Below are 19,629 nucleotides of genomic sequence, written 5' to 3'. Positions count from 1 at the left end.
GAAGCACAAGAAAAGCTCGCTGCTCTGTACTGTTCAGTCTGCAGCTAAAGCATGTGTCCAATTCTAGGTGCCACATTTTAAGAAAGACAGTGCCAGATGAGGACAATCCAGATGGCGAGGGGCCTTGAAACCAAGTCCAATGAGAAATAGCTGAAAGAGCACAGCATGTTTATCCTGAAGAAGAAACAATAAAGGGAAAATAATAGTAACTTTCAAACATCTGTAGGACTATCTCATAAAAGACAGAGCAAAATATGAATCACCAGTTAAAGATCTTGCAAAGAGTAGAGCATGAGCTTGGTCCCTCCTATATTTTTAAATTACATACTTTGCTTGTGAGATTCACTCTCTAACTAAAATATCTCCAACAGGCAGATCAAAAGAAATAAATACTTTGCTGCCTGAAACTCTGTGGACTGTTTCTAAGCAGAGTTGACACAAAGAACAAGGATCTGATTCAGAACAAGCCAGCTTCCTACAAGCATCCTCTCATACAGGGAAGGGCATAATTAAATGCTATAGAAATATTTGTCTTCAGAAAACTGCAGGCCATGGGATCAGAAGAAGCAATAGAGATGAAGTATTGAACTCATATCTAGTTTACAAGTTTGGAATATGGTCAGTTGATATGAAAATGCAGAATAGAAGAGCTTTTGGCAGTGGTGAAATCCAAATTTTTTTACTACTGGTTCTGTGGGCGTGGTGTGGCTTGGTGGGTGTGGCAGGGGAAGGATACTGTAAACTCTCCATTCGCACCTCACTACAGAAGGAGGATACTGCAAAATCCCCATTCCCTCCCCACTCCTGGGGGAAGGATATTGCAAAATCTCCATTCCCACCCCACTTTGGGGCCAGCCAGAGGTGGTGTTTGCTGGTTCTCCAAAGTACTCAAAATTTCCGCTACTGGTTCTCCGAACTGCTCAAAATTTCTGATACCAGTTCTCCAGAACCTGTCAGAGCCTGCTGCATTTCACCCCTGGCTTTTGATCTAATCAGCTACAGGGCTCTTTTCGTGTTCTTAAGGGCTTACATGTCTTCAATGGCTTAACAGGGAAGGAGGGAGAGAGGGAAGGATGTCCTTGGAATGTTACCTTTTCTCCTGTTAAAGCCACCATGTCAAGTGGTCCATACATGAACCGGCCAACTAGCAACTGAGGGCCATCTTCTGCAACAATGACATCATTCGATCTGTGGTTTGAAGTTACATTCTGAAAGGGAAACAAGGAAGGGAATGAAGTGACTGGATCATCCCAACCACTAACCAACCTAGAAAAAAGGTAGATTAGGAGAAACAACCCAAAGTCAGCCCTTACATGTTGATATGTGGATACGCCTTCTTGATCTTTTCCTTAACTCTGCATGTGTATGTTTGTGTCAATGCTGACTTTTAGGCAAGTTCCTGCAATTCGGCAAGATTTTGGAAGTGCTTTGCCATTGCCTGCTTTCTAGGACTGAGAGCTAGTAGCCCAAAGGACGCTCAGTTAGCTTTTTGCCTAAGGTGGGACAAACTGATGGTCTCATGGCTAGCCTTGTGCCTTCATCACTACACCTAACTGGACCTCTTTCCTTAATTACACCTTTGACAAATTAAAATAAAATTCCACTGAGATTTATATGCACCCATTTCAGGCTTCGAGTGTTGCTTTTATATTTTAAACAACACAGGATGATCAGAAATCCTTCTGGCTTTCTTGCCATCTTTGAAAAAGTACCTGGCCACAAAAAGTATTTCATCACTTCCTATCTTTCAAATGCTGATCCAACTGCTATTGTTATTATTAAACTTTATTACAGCCCTCTATTTCCATAGACTACTTGGACAAATACAAGATAAGAAAAGCAATTAAAAAGATATAACCCTAAAGGCAGCCCTGTCTAAAAAAAAATCAAGCGGTAACAAATTGAATCAAATCTAAAATGCATCAACTCATTTTGGTGGCGCAACCACTGCTGCTCTTGTTTTCTTTTTCTTTTAAAAACTGGTTTAAAATGGCTTCAGTTTCTTTGAAACATGCTAAATTATAGAGCCGTGATGGCGAACCTATGGCACGCGTGCCAGAGGTGGCATGCAGCGTCCTCTCTGATGGCACACGAGCTGTCACCCCAGTTTAGCTCCGCTGCGCATGTGTGCACACTACCCGCCCGGCCAGCTGCTCTTCGGGTATATGCTGCGCATGCGTGTGGTATGTGTGTGTGTGCGGGGGTCCCCCGCATGCACGGGGGGGCAGGGGCATGTGGCAGGCGCATGCATGTTGATGGGGGGGCAGGGCGCATGCAGGGGCACACTTTGGGCACTCAGTCCGGAAAAGGTTAGCCATCACTGTTATAGAGGGATTGGATAAAAGGCAATCCTGTACCCTTAGCTTGACTTGGGTTCTTTTGCGCAGCCATTTCTCTCGGGGATTTGAAGGGCTGAGAGTCACTGGATCCAAACTGTTGCTTTCCTTGACATTGATGGTTTCAAATCTCATCACCTGAAACGAGACATAAACATGGGAACAGCACTCAGCATAGTCATTCTGCCAAAGAAGTTCAAAATAATGAATGAATCTTGGTACACCACAGGTTTAGAACAACGGCTTACTGCTTGCAAGAAGTTCTTGTCTACGGGAAAATTTGCATAAATCTTTTTGGCCTTTCATTAGTTTAACTGCATTTTTATCTTCTCTTACACAGTTTGGTGAAAAGAAGGACTAGGGGTGACATGATAGCAGTGTTCCAATATCTCAGGGGCTGCCACAAAGAAGAGGGAGTCAAACTATTCTCCAAAGGACGTGAAGGCCGGACAAGAAGCAATAGGTGGAAACTAATCCAGGAGAGAAGCAACTTAGAACTAAGGAGAAATTTCCTGACAGAACAATTAATCAGTGGAACAACATGCCTCCAGAAATTGTAAATGCTCCAACACTGGAAGTTTTCAAGAAGAGATTGGATAACTGTTTGTCTGAAGTGGTGTAGGGTTTCCTGTCTAAGCAGGGGTTTGGTTTAGAAGACCTCCAAGGTCCCTTTGAACTATGTTATTCTATTCTATTCTACACTGAAAGGTTTTGCCGATTTTATCCACGCAGCAACTGAATTAGTTAAATGAGGCAGAGATTTCCTGCAAGGCCATCAATTCAGTTTTGTGGCCAAGATGCACATTGTATTTGTGATCCACAGATATAGACAGAGGGAGAGCACACAAGGAAGGCATTGTTACCTGTCTCAGAATGAAAGCAATCACATCTGTTGATTCCCAGTAGCTGGCATGGAAGAGATGTGGCAAAGCCACTGTAGGAAAGGCTGTGAGGACATCCGGACAATACAAAACATAATCTATTCGCTTGGCTCCCCACCATTTGGAAGTTACTGTGGAAAACAAACAGGCATTTCATTTGTCTATTCCACATCACAGAAGCTCCACAGATCCTACCTGAGAATAACATCAGCCGGAAGGAGCAGGGTGAACTCCTCAGAAGAGAGATCCGGGGCAAAAGCTAAGTGTAGCTGTTGACAAAGGCTTCTCTTGAGTTATTCCACCAAATTGCCAACAGTAAGCCAACCCAAAACAGGCAGGGCTTCCCAAGGAGAAAGCTACCAATAACTACTAGTCCAAAATGACTTTCTAGTGTTAATTGCACTAGGCTAATTGCACTCACTGTTTGCTATGTTGCTGGACAATAAGCTCTCTGTTGACCCAGAGCTCTCACTGTTGCTGCTGCCCAGGCTCCCTCTTCGCATTTTCCCTTGTACAGCATTGGGAAGTGCTAAAGTCTCTTGCATGAAGGATGACTTTGCAGAACTGTCTTCAGCAAACAGGCTGCTATGATACTGGAGTGTATCAGCTGTAAGGTGGGAAAGAGCTGAATCAGATAAGGGAGAAATCTTTTTGCAAGTAAAGTTTCTGAAAAATAGTACCAGACATATTGATCAGGATAAGCATTCGGGCATGGAAGGACTACTAAGCTCTATGAAGCCATTTAGATACCGGTAATTTTCCCCGATCTTATTTGTTATTTCAGCCATGTATGTTTTCTAATGGGCATAGATATCATATGGGCAAAGCCAGGAAGGAAGAACCACACAGATTTCAGAAAGCCAGGCCAATGAATAGGGAATATGAAACATTCCTTTCCTTATCAAAACAATAACAAGTGGAGTTTGCTATCATAATTTTGGGATACATGACATAGAAACACAATCTTGGTGAAACACAGGGCCTGCAAGTAAAGGGGGAGGGGGGAAAGGCTCACCCCAGAGTCTAATAATTAGGGTATTATGAGAATTAAACTCCACATCTGGAAGACAATGAGTTTCTAATATGTATGGATGTATGTATACACTGTATGTTGTCTAGAGGCAAGCTTGGATGATAAGGTGCATGGATTGAAAAAAAATCATATGATGTCATCTTCTGGGCAAACCATGAGACGGTGCCTTGAAACTCCACAGACAGCATAAGCCAATTCTTGGCAGAGAATTATTATTCATTCATCTCTGTAAAGATCATTTTACATAATAGTCTAGACGGCTGAGGCATGCAGAAGTACTTGGAAGACAGGGTACATGACTACAACAGGTTGTGAACTGTACAAGCCAAAGACATAAATACCTAAGAGGTGGGATCTTCCATCTCCCAAGGGATATCTCTGGTACCTTGGTACGGTACAGGGAGGCAGAAGATGGAATTTATTCTCTAATAATGGCTCCAGTCTGGAGGCGGAAGGGTCAGCTGAGTGGAAGAGGCTGTAAACTTGACTGCAGGCTGGATGTACTTGGCAGACTAAACACAGGGAGAAAGGATGACTCACAGTCATCATGAACTATTTAGATATATCTTCAGAGTACAAAAAGAAAATACAAGGAGTTACAGACTTGTCATTAGATTTCCAAAGATGTAAAATTCCCATGGAAGAAGAGTCAAGTACTTTGGAAACAATGGAGTCAATTCTGAGCTATGTCCTGCCTTCTGCCTTCCAATCCATCCCCATGGTTTAAGCAAATATATGTTAATGAATAACAATACTTTCCACTTGCTAAATGAGAATTCTGTGTTCTTTCTTCCTATAAACAAAGCAATTGTTTAAAAAAAATTCAATCACTTTAGTAAGCCATCTCTGAATCAAATTGTTTCTTAAGATTAAAAAATATTCTTTAAATCAGGGTCCAGTGTACCCAAACAAGCCACCTCCTGATATGCTGGATTTCACAGAAAGTGGGCACCTGAGTGAATACAATTTGATGGGTGTGATACTTAGAACACATATCAAATAAAATTCCATACTTTCAGAAAACATATAATGGTCCCATTCAAATTCCAGTCCAACAAATTAAAAACCTCAATACTGTTTTCTTTCTGCACATAAGCTTGCTAGAGAGGACTTCAACCATATTTCTAATCAAACTTTTAAGATGGAGTCACCGTATCTCCTTTATACAATTGTATAGAGATGACAACCAACGTTGTTGTCTAGCTCCAGTTTTTCTCTATTTTTAATTTGCTTCTTCCATCTTTTTTTTCTTTACCCGAATAACTGGGCAAGAAATGAGCAGACAATTGCAGAATAGTAGCATAATAATTGTGAGGTTGGTAAGAGGGATCCATGCAGTTAAGGAAATGCACATTCTTGGAGAAGCTGGGTAGAAAGTATGATTCTCCTTTTTCTATTCTTTGATTTGCATTTTTTTATGGTTGCAAAGCTAGTTCACCTCCTAGGGCAAGGGGTTAAGACCCTGGCCTCCTTACCACTTGCCTTTCTTTGAAGCAATGTAAATGGAAGGCATTTGAATAGTTTAAGCTTGTAATTCTTCCTACAGAATTCTTAACAACCTTAATTAATTGCTTTCTGAAGCACTGTTCTTTTTTAGAGCAAAGGAATTGTTCTACCTCCCTCACATCCTGCTGATATTAGCTACTTAATCAACATGCTTTATTATGCTATATTCTTCTCTTTAAATGATTGTTCATTTACACAATAACAAAATGAAAATATTGGATTTCTAAAAATGGAACTGCTAAGAGACCTGAATAAGGCGAGGTGCTGAATTGCTGATAAAAGCGAGTTTTAAGGACAAATAATCAGCAAGAAAATTAAGCTTACAAGGAACCTATCTATTCTGTGAAACTGATAAAACTGGAGTTGTTCATAACAATGAAGATATATAAACATGATGAATTAGAAAAGGTTTATCAAAATGCTTTATCATTCTCTAACGTCTCTTTTTTGTTCCAAAAACAAATTATTTCTAGCCTAGACTGGCTTTACAAGACAAAGTTGTCATTACTCAACATTCACAAAGAGACAATTCCAGCACCTGCCTATCTGTGTTTCATCACTAATCAAAGCTGTTATAGCAAACTAAATAGGAAACTGCGCTTTGAAAATCAGATTAGAATTTCCCCAGGGCTAAGCAAAGAACAATCCAATGGTATTAATTGCTGTAGTAAGCCTGGCATTTTACACCAAATGTCTGCTCTGTCAGACCTGATTAATAAATCAAATAAAACTTCAGTGTTTAAAGCACAGATTGGTCCACAGATGAATAATTTCCACCGGCAATGGATTGATTCTTGTTATACAATTGAAAAGACCTCTTAAAACTGATATTCAGCTTGAATGACAAGAACCCACAAAATGGATTATTTCAGAAATCTTGATACTGAACACAATGTTTGCAATGGTCTCAGCTGCCGTTAAATAAAAATCTAGTCTTTAACAAGTGGGGAAAAGTGGGAAGAAAAGCATCATCATGAGAAGGACCATCACTGTTTTGAAAACTGGTTAAGATTTGTGGATTTTGAGATGTTGGAACTACTACTTTTTATGGGAAAATCCCTTTTCAAAAATAATTTTCGAAAAATAGCACTGAACCTCCTATAGTCTGCCCAAAGAAGTTTGTGCTCTTCAGAGGACAAAAGTTTGGCCAAAAGTAGCCGACTATCAGCTGACAGATAGCTACTCACTTACCTTCCAGACTGGGCAGGACTGTCCTCCGCATAGCCAGCACCAAACCGAGAGGTGAACCAAAGAGGAAGAAATCAGACACTTCAAATTCAAATCGCCCCAAATTAACATCCAACGTGCTTGAAGTGTTTGTTGGGGGAAACTCTGCATCTTCATTCAACATCGTTGAGTGGATGCTGGGAAAGAGAATAAGAAGAGTGAAACAAAGTGGCTCCATTCCACAATGATGATAGACTTGAGGCTGAAATCAATTAGACAAAGACTAAAGGTAGTCCACGACTTACAACAATTCACTTAATGACCATTCGAAGTTACAATGGCACTAAAAAAGTGACTTATGACCATTTTTCACACCTATGACCGTTGCAGCATCCCCGTGGTCATATGATTTACATTTGAATGCTCGACAACTGACTCACATTTATGATGGTTGCAGTGTGCTGGGATGCATGTGTTTCCCTTTTGCAACCTTCTGACAAGCAAAGTCAGCAGAGATATCAGATTCACTTAACAACAGTGTTACTAATTTGACAACTGCAGTGATTCACTTAACATATGTGGCAAGAAAAGACCTAAAATGGGGCAAAATTCACTTAACAAATTCTCACTTAGCAACATAAATTTTGGGCTCAATTGTGATCATAGGTTGAGGACGACCATACCTGTAATATGTTTAAGGGTTGCAAATATATTGGTAAGTGAATCAATGTATAAAATTGGGAATGGGTGCATTTCTGGACAAAATTTCAACACAGGAGGCAGAGAGAAGCAGGTTTACTTTCACCAACCAGGAGAACAATTTAGCTTCTGGGAGGGCTTTGGACTGTTTATTTTGGAAGCAGGCAAAATATTGTTATTTATGTTTGTGAGCATGCACTTTTGTGAGTGTGTGATGTCAGTCATTTCCTTTATCTAATCTATTCCAAATAAACAAGAATGAAAGAAGACTTTATATTTGCAAATACAAAATTCAGCTTATGAATAAACATAAAGGCAGCAACCAGAGTTTTTGAATGCAGAACTATCAGCACTAAAAACCTATAGACTTTCTAATACCTATTTTTCCATCAGTTATGAGGTTTGCGCCCTCTGTACAATTTTTTAAAATCTGCAATATTATGATATACTATCTGAGAAGTAATTGGAAAACCTACTTTCATGATGGTGTCTCTCATATGGAAGGGGCTCCAGAGTATACCTGTGTGTTTTTCAAAAGCTCTCTTTGGCAACCTGAATGACAAGGTAGGTAAATACCAAGTCCAGGCCATACAGCCGACCTGACATTATCTACTCATTGCTTAGTTCACACTAAGTCTTGCTCCTGTTTGCTTGAACTAACACTTTCTTCATGCAAGGTTTTTAGTTACCTGGATAGGAAAGCATGATGGTTTGTTATGCTATCACAGTCATAGTTGGAGCAGTCACTTTGTTTCCGAGGCAATGGTTGTCTGGGCTCTTCATTCTCCATTATTCCTGAGATATCAATATTACTTTTGCTGAGGCGCTTGAGGTCTTCTAGATTTGAATCTTCAGCTGAAACAGGTTTATCCTAGAGAAAATTTATTTGTATGTTTGTTTATTTTAAAGGGGAAAATTACTCTGATGATACACATGAAGGGGCTGTAGTGTTGATACAATTTTCATTCCCAAAGTTTACTGCAATCAACAACATGAAGTTAGTTTTTAAAACTAACATATATATGTGGCAAAATTTAGGATCTTTGGACAACGAGAGAAGAACAACAACAGAACAACAGATTCCAGAATAACAGAGTTGGAAGGGACATTGGAAGTCACTAGTCCAACCCCCTAACCCTAACCCTAACCCTCTACTATTTCAGATATCTGTCCAGTCTCTTCTTAAAAGCCTCCAGTGAACACCCACAAATTTTGAAGGCAAGGTGTTCCCCTGGTTTATTGTTCTCACGGTCAGGAAATTTCTCCTTAGTTCTACGTTGGTCTTCTCTTTGATTAGTTTCCATCCATTGTTTTGTGTCTTGCCTTCAGGTGATTTGGAAAATAGGTTGATCCCTTCTTCTTTCAGGTAGCCCCTCAAATATTGGAACACTGCTATCATGTCACCCCTAGTCCTTTTTTTCACTAGACTAGACAAACCCAGTTCTGGCAACTGTCCTTAATATGTTTTAGCCTCCAACCCCTTAATCATCTTTGTTGCTCTTTTTTGCACTCTTTCCAGAGTCTCAACAACTATTTTATAATGTGGCGACCAAAACTGGATGCAGTGTTCCAGGTGTGGTCTTACTAAGTTTTTATAAAGCGGTACTAATATTTCACCTGATCTTGATTCTATCCCTATGTTTATGCAAATTAGGATTGCACTGGCTTTTTTGGCTGCTGCCACACACTGCTAGCTCAAATTTCATAGCAATCATACGAGATTGCTATGCACCTGTATTGGTGCATAGTGTACATATACAGTAAGCTCACAGGAGTTTTATACCATTTCCCTGTCATGGCATTTCAAATAGTTCACAGCTTTCCAGTTAGCAAAACTCATATTGTAGATGTTAAGCTATGCAGTGGCTGCCTTCTCTGACATTCTCCCATGCATACCTGAACACTGCTGCTGCTGCCTCTTCTGCTGCTGAGTTGGCTTTCATCTGCTAGTCCTGTGCTATAGCAAATGGCATCAAAGCCCAACATTCCTCCTACACAGTCCCCCACAAGGCACACCTGGAAGACCAAGAAGAAGCACCAATTTTGTGATTTGGCCCAATCAGAGAAGTTCACTTTGAGCCCTATGTCGTTACAGTCACATACCATACAGTATTATGATTAACAAAAAAAATATTTCATGGCTATTTTTATAGCTTCACAGGATTGCCTGGTTCACACAGCATCGTGGCGATACTGCAAACTTTCTAATGTTTTAGCGTTGTGTAATGTGTGGTGAGAATCCAAAGCCAGACACAGGTGCGTCACAAATCTTCCAGTCACACAGCAAAGACATGAACGCAGGAAGGAACTTACAATAGAGTATGGCTCTTTACAGAGAGAAAATATTTCTTGTAGTTACCATACTGGAAATAATAAAATAAGTTTTCAAAATGTGAATTCACTTATATCAGCTGCATCGATAAAATAAGCTGATATAGCAAGTTTGCACATAATCAGTATCACATAAATGAGACATAAAATATAGAGAAATTAAATTAAGGTGTTCACATTACTATGAAAATCAGGGATAGGGATCATTCAAAATTGCACTGGATTGTAGCAATCTTAAGAAAGGTTAATTCTCCAAGCCATTTCCCTGGATATAAACATGCTTACTTCAACTATAATTTACTTATTATAAAAGAACCTAGTATTGGTTCAGGACTACACCTTCTCAAGTCTAAAGAAGCAGGCTTCTACTACACCATTATGCTAATTTATCCTCTTGTTTCTAATTCCCCAGACACTGTTTTTTCTATTGCTTTCCTTCCAAAGTTCTGTGAGAACTCAACCAGTTCAATCCGCAGTCCAGTCTGGCATGAAAAGCAGTATGATATGAAAAAGAGAATCTGGAGACCACAACTACTAAGCTTTTATTTAGCGCCAGTACTGTGCAACGTACATCACTACTCATTAGTAGAACAGAAGAGTAGAAAAAAGAATGTTTTTCCCCTTCCTTTTGGGGTTTTGAATAATAATAATAATAATAATAATAATAATTTTATTTCTATACCGCCCTTCTCCCGAAGGACTCAGGGCGGTGTACCGCCTATTTAAAAACACAAAAAACACGACAACAATTTAAAATTTAAAATCATTAAATAATTAGGCTCCAATTAAAATCCCAGAAATTTAAAATACCCCAATTTAAAACGTTATGTTAGTAACCCTGCCTGGCGGAACAACAGGGTCTTCAGAGCGCAGCGAAACACCCGGAGGTCGGAAATCTTTCGTATTTCGGGGGGCAGTTCATTCCACAGGGCTGGAGCTCCCACAGAGAAGGCCCTCCCCCTGGGTGTCGCCAGCCGACATAACTTGGCTGATGGCACCCGGAGGAGACCCTCTCTGTGGGAGCGGACTGGTCGGTGGGAGGCTATTGGTGGCAGAAGTCGGTCCCGAAGGTACCCGGGTCCTATGCCATGGAGTGCTTTAAAGGTGGTAACCAACATCTTGAATCGCACCCGGAAGACCACTGGGAGCCAGTGCAGCTCGCGCAGGAGGGGTGTCACGTGGGCGCAACGGGTTGCACCCATAACCACCCGCGCGGCCGCATTCTGGACCAGTTGGAGCCTCCGAGTGCTCTTCAAGGGGAGCCCCATGTAGAGAGCATTACAATAGTCCAACCGGGAGGTGACAAGGGCGTGAGTGACCGTGCGCAAGGTGTCCCGATCCAGAAAGGGCTGCAACTGGCGAATCAGGCGAACCTGATAAAAGGCCCCCCTGGCCACGGCCGTCATGTGCTCTTCTAAAGACAGCCGTGTGTCCAGGAGGACACCCAGATTGCGAGCCCTCTCTGTGGGGGGCAAAGATTCACCCCCAATAGTCAGCGATGGCACCTGCTGACTATATCGGGGCGCCGGAAGCCACAGCCACTCGGTCTTGGAGGGGTTGAGTCTGAGCCTGTTCCTCCCCATCCAGGCCCGCACGGCCTCCAGGCAGCGGGACATCACATCAAGGGCATCGTTGGGGTGGTCTGGGGTGGAGATGTACAGCTGAGTATCATCAGCGTACAGATGACACTTCACCCCAAAACCACGGATGATCTCACCCAGCGGCTTCACATAAATGTTGAACAGGAGAGGCGAGAGGACCGACCCTTGCGGCACTCCCCATGCGAGATGCCTCGAGGTCGACCTCTGTCCCCCTGCCAACACAAACTGCGAGCGGTCGGAGAGGAAGGAGGAGAACCACCGCAAAACGGTGCCCCCTATTCCTAACCCCCTCAACCGCTGCAGCATGATACCATGGTCGATGGTATCAAAAGCCGCCGAGAGGTCTAATAGGACTAGGACAGAGGAGCAACCCCTGTCCCGAGCCCTCCAGAGATCATCCACCAACGCGACCAATGCCGTTTCAGTGCTGTACCCCTGCCTGAAGCCCGACTGGTACGGGTCTAGATAGATAGCTTCATCCAGGTGCCGGGGAAGTTGTCGTGCCACCACGCTCTCAACAACCTTCGCCACAAAACGAAGGTTGGAGACTGGACGATAGTTGGCTAATTCAGCCGGGTCCAGGGAAGGCTTCTTGAGGAGGGGCCTCACTACCGCCTCTTTCAAGGCGGCAGGAAAGGCACCCTCACTCAGAGAAGCACTTATAATCCCCTGGAGCCAGCCTCGTGTAACCTCCCGGGAGGCCAGCACCAACCAGGAGGGACACGGGTCCAATAAACACGTGGCGGCACTAATCTTACCCAGAACCCTGTCCACATCCTCGGGAGTCACAGGATCAAACTCCTCCCAGGTAACATTCTCAAGACCTGCCCTCGTCTCCTCCCGTGGACTCATCCAGTCGGAGTCCAAGCCATCCCGAATCCGAGCGACTTTATCGTGCAGGAATTGCACAAAATCCTCAGCGCGACCCTGCAAGGGATCTTCCCGCACTCCCCCCCGGAGGAGGGAGTGGGTCACCCTAAACAAGGCGGCTGGGCGGTTCTCTGCAGATGCGATAAGAGCGGAAAAGTGGTTAGACTTTGCCGCTTTTATCGCCACTAGGTAGGTCTTGATATAAGACCTCACCTGTGTCCGGTCGGAGTCGGATTGGCTAGTCCTCCAAATGCTCTCTAGGCGTCTTTTCCGACGCTTCATCTCTCTCAGCTCCTCAGAAAACCAAGGAGCCAGTTGAGATCAGCATCGGGTCAGAGGCCGCAAAGGCACGACGCGGTCCAAAGCTCCAGCGGCCGCCCTTTCCCAGGCGGCCACCAGCTCTTCAGTCGAGTCGTGTGTTAGGGTCTCAGGGCACGGCCCAAGCTCCGTCAGGAACCTTTCGGGTTCCATCAGGCGCCTGGGACGGAACCATCTAATTGGCTCCGTCTCCCTGCGGCGGGGGGCGGCGGTAGGAAAGTCTAGTTGGAGGAGCGAATGATCTGTCCATGACAAGGGTTTAATGTCTAGGTCCCCTCTACCAAGATCATTCAACCACTGACCAGAGACAAAAATCAGGTCCAGAGTGTGTCCCCCTATGTGAGTGGGGCCTTGAACTAACTGGGTCAGGTCCATGGCCGTCATGGAAGCCATGAACTCCCGAGCCGCCTCTGACGCCTCACCCGCGGATGGAAGGTTGAAATCCCCCATGACGATAAGTCTGGGGGTATCAGCCGCCACCCCGGCAATCACGTCGAGTAGCTCGGGCAGGGTCGCTGCCACGTGGCAGAGAGCCAGGTACGCAGTCAGCAAACCCATCTGCACCCCACGGCCCCACTTTACACAGAGGGACTCACATCCGGCTATCTGAGGAACAGTGGTCTCCCTCGGACAAAGACTTTCCCTAACAATCACCGCCACTCCCCCACCCCTCCCCTGGGCCCTTGGCTGATGAAATGCACGGAAACCTGGCGGGCACATCTCAACGAGGGGGACCCCCCCCCTCCTGGCCCAACCAGGTCTCCGTAATACCTGCCAGGTCCGCACCCCCCTCCGAAATAAGGTCACAAATGAGGGGGGCTTTATTAACCACCGACCTGGCATTACACAACATCAGCCGCGGACCCAGGGCCTGAGACTCTACACAACCCAGGACACGAGTCACGCATCGGGGGCCGGAGTGCGCAATCGCTCGTAGACAGCGTATGCGCACCCCCGACACTTGATATGGCCCCCTGCGTCCGTCATACCTGCCCCTCCCACTCATTATTTCAATTTCACAGCCCTTCCTGTCATCCCCCTGCTTCCCGGTTAAATTTCCTTTCGCGACCCTCCTGCTGCAACTAATCGACCCATCATCCCGCTCAGTTGCTATCTGGACCCCCCCAGGTCCGCTTTTACAACCCCCCCTCCCTCCCGGGTCCCCTTAAAAGGAAGGAAGTTAAGGAGATTTTTTTCTCCTCATAAATTTTATCTCCTCTTCCACATAATATTTTTTCCATGGAAATGGTTTTTATTGCATTTTTTGAGGATCAATAGTGGAGGAGAGGAAAGTTATGTCAAGGTGAGGCTTGGGAGGAATGGCTGATGTTGTAAGAAAACTAAAATGGGTGATTTTTGTAGGAATCCTTAAGTTAGAATTTCAGGGACGATGTTCTTCATTCCTACTTAACAGAAAAAAATGAGATGCTGAAAAACCTACTCCAATGGACTGCCCCTCTCTTCCCGAACTGCACCTATCTGACCACAAAATAACTATTTATCAAATAAGAACTGATTTTTCCTCTGTTCTCTCTATTTTTTGATATCACATCCTCTACAGTTTCCATTTCAGAGTTATTTGTTAGTTGAAACATGAAATAAACATAGGATAAAGTTTAAAAAGTCAATGAGCCAGTATAAGTAACTACAAATGGTCCATCAACATGTCTCTAGAATTCTCCAAAGTTGAGCCAGCATCCCAGAGTTATTACTTATGCAAATAACTCAAGGAGGCAAACATATCCAACACACCTTCCTCCTCTTATTTACTCCACAAGAACAACACTGTGAGGTGGGTTGGGCTGTGAGTTACTGGCCTAAAGTCACCCAGATGGCTTTCATGACTAAGGAAGGACTTGAACTCATGGTCTCCCACTTTCTAGCCTAGTGCCTTAACCACTAGACAAAATTGGTGACATGATATTTCCTTTTTTTAATTTCACAATTATGTAGAAAGTTACCCCTGTTAAAAATTTTAACAGACAACACTTATTTCCTGAAACTTTCCAAGCACCAATATTTGCAAGGTGAAATGGGAAGAGGGAGAAATCCACTCCACTCTCTCAAATGACAGCACTCTATTACTATCATGCCTCTGTAGCCCTCAGAAACTGAAAATAAGTGTGGTCTCTGCCTGAAACGTAGATTTCCTTTCCATTTAGATCAGTCCACAAGCGTCATACCATCTATTTCAAATACCAAGATTTCAGGAAGCAAATTATACATGGAGCAAAAGTACAAGGGCTAGGAGCCTGATATATTGTTTAATTTCTTATTTTGTTACTAGTAGCGGTGGAGTATTTTCTGATTAAAGAAATAAAGAATGAAGTATATACTTTCTGCACAAAAGAAATTTTATCAGTTTCAGTGTACTGATATGATGTCTTTTAGGTTTTCCAGCAGGAAGAAGAGTGGTCATACCTGCCCATTAAAGCCTGCCCCATCAGGAGATCCAAGAAATTCATTATAAACTTGGTTGGCTCTGCTGATCACCATGGCAACCGCATTCTGGTACTGAGGAGAAGAGATCGCCAACAAGGGCAAGGCGGCCAGCGGGATGTGATCTTCACTGCTACTTAGAGATGTCTCATCATAACTGTAAGGATTCAGGCTAAATGGAGAGAAGGGGATGGCAATGCAAATTATCCACAATTAAGAACAGGAGCATTATAAATATTGGGTTACATTGAGGATGGAGAAAAGATATGGCAATTTAACATGAACCAGGACACAATCAACTGAACTGACATTAGTCACCCCCAGTAGTCCAATTTTTAAAGGTTTTGCCGCTATTATCATGATTTTCCCGGGAAATATATAGTGTAGTAGTCTTCCCTTTGCTTTCTGCACCGCTGTGAACCCCCTGTTCAAGTGGCTGCCACCACACCATGTGCTGTTCTTCTGAAGCCGTTCCGACCAATATGGCCTTCTCCTTCAGTCGATACTGATGAGCCAGCTGCCATACACCAGGCCTGTTGGTCCACGGGAGGTATTTGATTCCCTCCAACCCGCCATTACAGCATAAAGCCATACTGGGTAGGGCCCCACAATCTGCCACCCGGGGACATGCTCTGTGGGGGTTCCAGGCTCCCCCTGAAATGCCATGGCTTCATGGCTTCAAAATCTAAGGGACTGGTTTGGATAAGCTCAACAGCACTTTTTCATGCGGTTCTTGATAAAAATAGGATCGCCAACATGATCACTAATGTCTGATGACGGATATGGCACAAGAAGAAGAAGTAGTCCAATTCTTCAAAAGTATTTTGAAGACCATCTATTTCCTGGTAACAAGAAATTTTACTTTTTGTGGGTAAAAATAATACATTTGCATAAATATGTTGTTAAGCACCTATTTGTTTTTAAAAATACAAACTCAAGTAAGTTGGCCATCCTCTCATGACACTCTCTTATCACTGCCATTTTCTCTATGGCCCTCTATGGCAGGGAAGGAATTATCTTTAAACGACCAGGTAGTTTCCTTGGGTCTTTCTCCTTGAACTTTCTGGCAGTCTAAACAGTCTTTACCTGTTTCTGCTTTAGAGCTTGCCTACTTTTCATACATACCATCCTGCCTGCATCTTACATACTAATGGAGAAGGTCTTCCTGGGGCTGGTTGAGATGAACAGTATCCTGACCCATGTGAATAAGATTTGTCATGCCACAAACTCAACTTGCTTGATATTCCTAATGCACTTTGCCCTATTAACCTGCAGTTGGCAACACGTGGTCAGGAGCTCATGATCCTCAGCTGAACACAAGATGGAAGGAGACAGTACACCAGGAAATTAGCTTCTCCAGCTTAAAAATGAAGGAGAGAGACCCAAGCATTTCTCTGGATGTAGAGAGATGGGGAAGAAAAGTCATATTCCTGAGATCTCAAGGGAACTGGCATTTTGGACAGAAAAACACCAGCACTGGCTTGGTGTTATCAACATGCAAGTGTCCAACACAGAACTTCGATATAGTCCCATGCAGTACAGTTTGAGAGGCCTTTTTTTATGATCACACCAAAACATGGGATTGACTGTTTGGAGAGACTCTCCTTATAGTCTTTCACTAGTTGATGAAAGCCTTAATTAGGAAGAGGAAGACATTTGTTTTAACAGCATGTAAAATTTAATTGCTGTCTTTTGTTTGCTACTGTCAGTCTGTTTTTTTCATTAATGCATACTATTTCTCTTGGAATGATCACTCCAACTGGTTTCAATTGTCAGCTATTCCAAGAAAAGTGTCAGCCCCACTTAATAAGGGGAGAGGAATTAGTGAATTGCTAAATAAGAAAATTTAAATGGTGGGAGAACAAAAAATAAAAATGAAAGCCTGATGGTGAAGTTCAACTTTGGGTAAAATGAGAAGGGAAGCAATGGCTGCAGCAGCCATTACATCTTCCGTCTCCTTACTTTGGTAAACCTGATTAGGGAGAAAAGATGTTTACTCTTGTGTGAATAATTTTTGGAGACTACCGGTAGTTGCTAAACTTTTTGACAAAACATTGCTAAGTAACACACATGCATACACACACACAAAGGGAAAGGTGAAGGAATATGGAGGCATGGGCAAATGAACAGTTTAGAAGTTTCCATAGTTGTGAAATAAACGTGCTAATTGCACACTCTTTTGTGCCTTGCTCTTCACACATCTTGTACATTCTGCTTGTCAGCACAATGCAAATTCCAGGTGAAAAAAAGGATGGGAGCAATCCTGCCCATATGGCTGTGCAAAACTCACCAATAAAAATATGGGTCCTCTAAGACAGCAGTCACCAATTGGTGGTCCGTGAGAAAATTTTGGTGGTCCACAGAAAAATTATTTGCATTTTTCATATTGCACTAAATCGGGGTCCTCAAACTACGGTCTCTGGGCCGAATACGTGCAATGAACGTTTGTGTTGCTGCAGAGTCCCCCCCTTCGGGGTCCTTTTGTTCAGGGCAGAGGGGGGCAGAAATTCCGACTTGGGGTCTGCTTCAGCCTCCTGGTGCGGGGCTTTGGTGAAGGCTGGAGGGAAGCGCCACTGGTGGCAAAGAGAAGAGGGCCTTGTTCCGGTGGGACTGCATCATGGCCTGGAACTGGCTGACCATCTCCACCCGCTATGTCTCCAGGCGCCTGTACCTGGCCTTGCACTCCTGTAGGTCTTCCCTCTGTTTGGAAAGCCTATGCTCATAGTCCTCAGTGAGGTGCTTCAGCTGAGCCTCCTTCTCGGTCAGATCCAATTTGAACTGAGCCAGCTGTTTTGCCAACTCTTTCTCATGGTGACTGCTTAGCTCCAACAATTGCTTCCTGTTGGGGCCCTAAGGAGCCCGGGCGGGAAAGGGAGGGGTGGCTGAGAGGGGAGGGGCGAGTAGAGGCTGGCGAGGCGCCCCTTGATGTGAGTGACATCGAGTTGGCCATGCCCACCCAGTCATATGACCACCTAGCCACGCCAACTCAGCCGGTCATTACGCTGATCATATTAGTAGTCGGTGGGATTTAAAATTATGAATTTAGTGGTCCCTGAGGTCCAAAAGGTTGGTGACCCCTGATCTAAGAAGCACCACATCAACATCATGGAGATACTGAGCCATCAGTTCTCAGCAATCATGGTAAGACAGGGGTCTCTGTGAAAGAGGTCCTGGAATACCCCCCCTACTCCCCCCCCCCACAAAAATCAATGAGGAAGAGAAGCATTTTGCAGGCTGCTCAGCTTTGCAAGTATTAAAGGTTTTTCTTTGGTTCAACTTACAGCTTTGGCTTCACCGTTATTCCCTGGAAAAACATGTCCGTTTCTCTTCTACTATTCTGTGAATGACCAATTAGATGCCACAAGGAGGCAGTATGGACCAGCACTTGTATAGGCTGGAGGATAATTTTGGCTTCTGGGTGTCCAAACAGAGCCTACAGCAATAGAGAAAGCTGCCTAATACTAATCTAGACCATTTATCTTAGTTTAGCACTAGCTACACTGGCTGGCTGCTGCAATACAAGACTGCAAGATTTCCAAGCTCTATCTTGGACAGTGGGATTGAATTGAATTCATGTCAAGTATTAGTACCACTCTACAGAGCCTAGGGACATGGTGGCCCAGTGGCTAAGACGCTGAGTTTGTGGAGCAGAAAGGTCAGTGGTTCGAATCCCTAGTGCTGCATAATGGGGTGAGCTCCCGTTACTTGTCCCAGCTTCTGCCAACCTAGCAGTTCGAAAGCACATAAAAAATGCAAGTAGAAAAATAGGGACCATCTTTGGTGGGAAGGTAACAGCATTCTGTGCGCCTTTGGCGTTTAGTCATGCTGGCCACATGACCACGGAGATGTCTTTGGACTGCGCTGGTTCTTTGGCTTTGAAACGGAGATGAGCACCGCCTCCTAGAGTCAGGAATAACTAGCACATATGTGCAAGGGGAACCTTTACCTTTACCTTACAGAGCCATAGTGTAATACTGCATCTAGTTTTGGTTACTATAAAAAAGATGTTCAGATTCTGGAAAGAGTGAAGAGAAGAGCAACAAAGATGATTAGGGGGCTGGAGGCTAAAACATGAAGAAAGGTTGCAGGAATCGGGTATGTCTAGTCTAGTGAAAAGAAGGGTGAGGGAAGACATGATAGCAGTGTTCCAATATTTGAGGGGTTGCCACAAAATGAGGGGGTCAACCTATTTTCCAAAGCACAGAAGGCAAGACAAGAAACAATGGATGAAAACTGATCAAAGAGAGAAGCAGCCTAGAACTAAGGAGAAATTTCCTACTGGTGAGAACAATAAACCAGTGGAACAGCTTGCCTTCAAAAGTTGTAGATGCTCCATCACTGGAGGCTTTTAAGAAGAGACTGGACAGCCATCTGTCTGAAACTGTATAGGTTCTCCTGCCTGAACAGCGGGTTGGACTAGAACACTTCCAAGGTCCCTTCTGACTCTG

General features: G+C 43.8%; 1 protein-coding gene and 1 long non-coding RNA gene across 2 annotated transcripts in view; one reads left to right on the top strand and one right to left on the bottom strand.

Moving 5' to 3' along the window:
* Positions 1–19,629, bottom strand: part of PITPNM3 (PITPNM family member 3) — a 141,575-nt gene that overhangs the window by 25,311 nt on the left and 96,635 nt on the right. The window contains exons 7-15 of the mRNA XM_034421066.3: positions 15,164–15,353; positions 9,519–9,638; positions 8,312–8,493; positions 6,948–7,120; positions 4,592–4,762; positions 3,639–3,824; positions 3,200–3,348; positions 2,358–2,474; positions 1,092–1,208 (exon numbers count right to left, since the gene is read on the bottom strand). Coding sequence (XP_034276957.1) covers positions 1,092–1,208; positions 2,358–2,474; positions 3,200–3,348; positions 3,639–3,824; positions 4,592–4,762; positions 6,948–7,120; positions 8,312–8,493; positions 9,519–9,638; positions 15,164–15,353 — 1,405 coding nt within the window. The remainder of the gene's footprint in view (positions 1–1,091; positions 1,209–2,357; positions 2,475–3,199; positions 3,349–3,638; positions 3,825–4,591; positions 4,763–6,947; positions 7,121–8,311; positions 8,494–9,518; positions 9,639–15,163; positions 15,354–19,629) is intronic.
* LOC117667595 (uncharacterized) lies at positions 15,282–16,876 on the top strand. Its single transcript, XR_004592078.2, has 2 exons — positions 15,282–15,340; positions 16,457–16,876. It is a non-coding gene; the product is annotated as an uncharacterized LOC117667595 (long non-coding RNA).

This window comes from Pantherophis guttatus, chromosome 1 (assembly GCF_059756535.1).
Source record: "Pantherophis guttatus breed Tessera chromosome 1, ASM5975653v1, whole genome shotgun sequence".
Taxonomy (NCBI): domain Eukaryota; kingdom Metazoa; phylum Chordata; class Lepidosauria; order Squamata; family Colubridae; genus Pantherophis; species Pantherophis guttatus.
The sequence above is the reverse complement of the archived record's forward strand: the minus strand, read 5'-3'. Positions and strand labels throughout refer to the sequence as shown.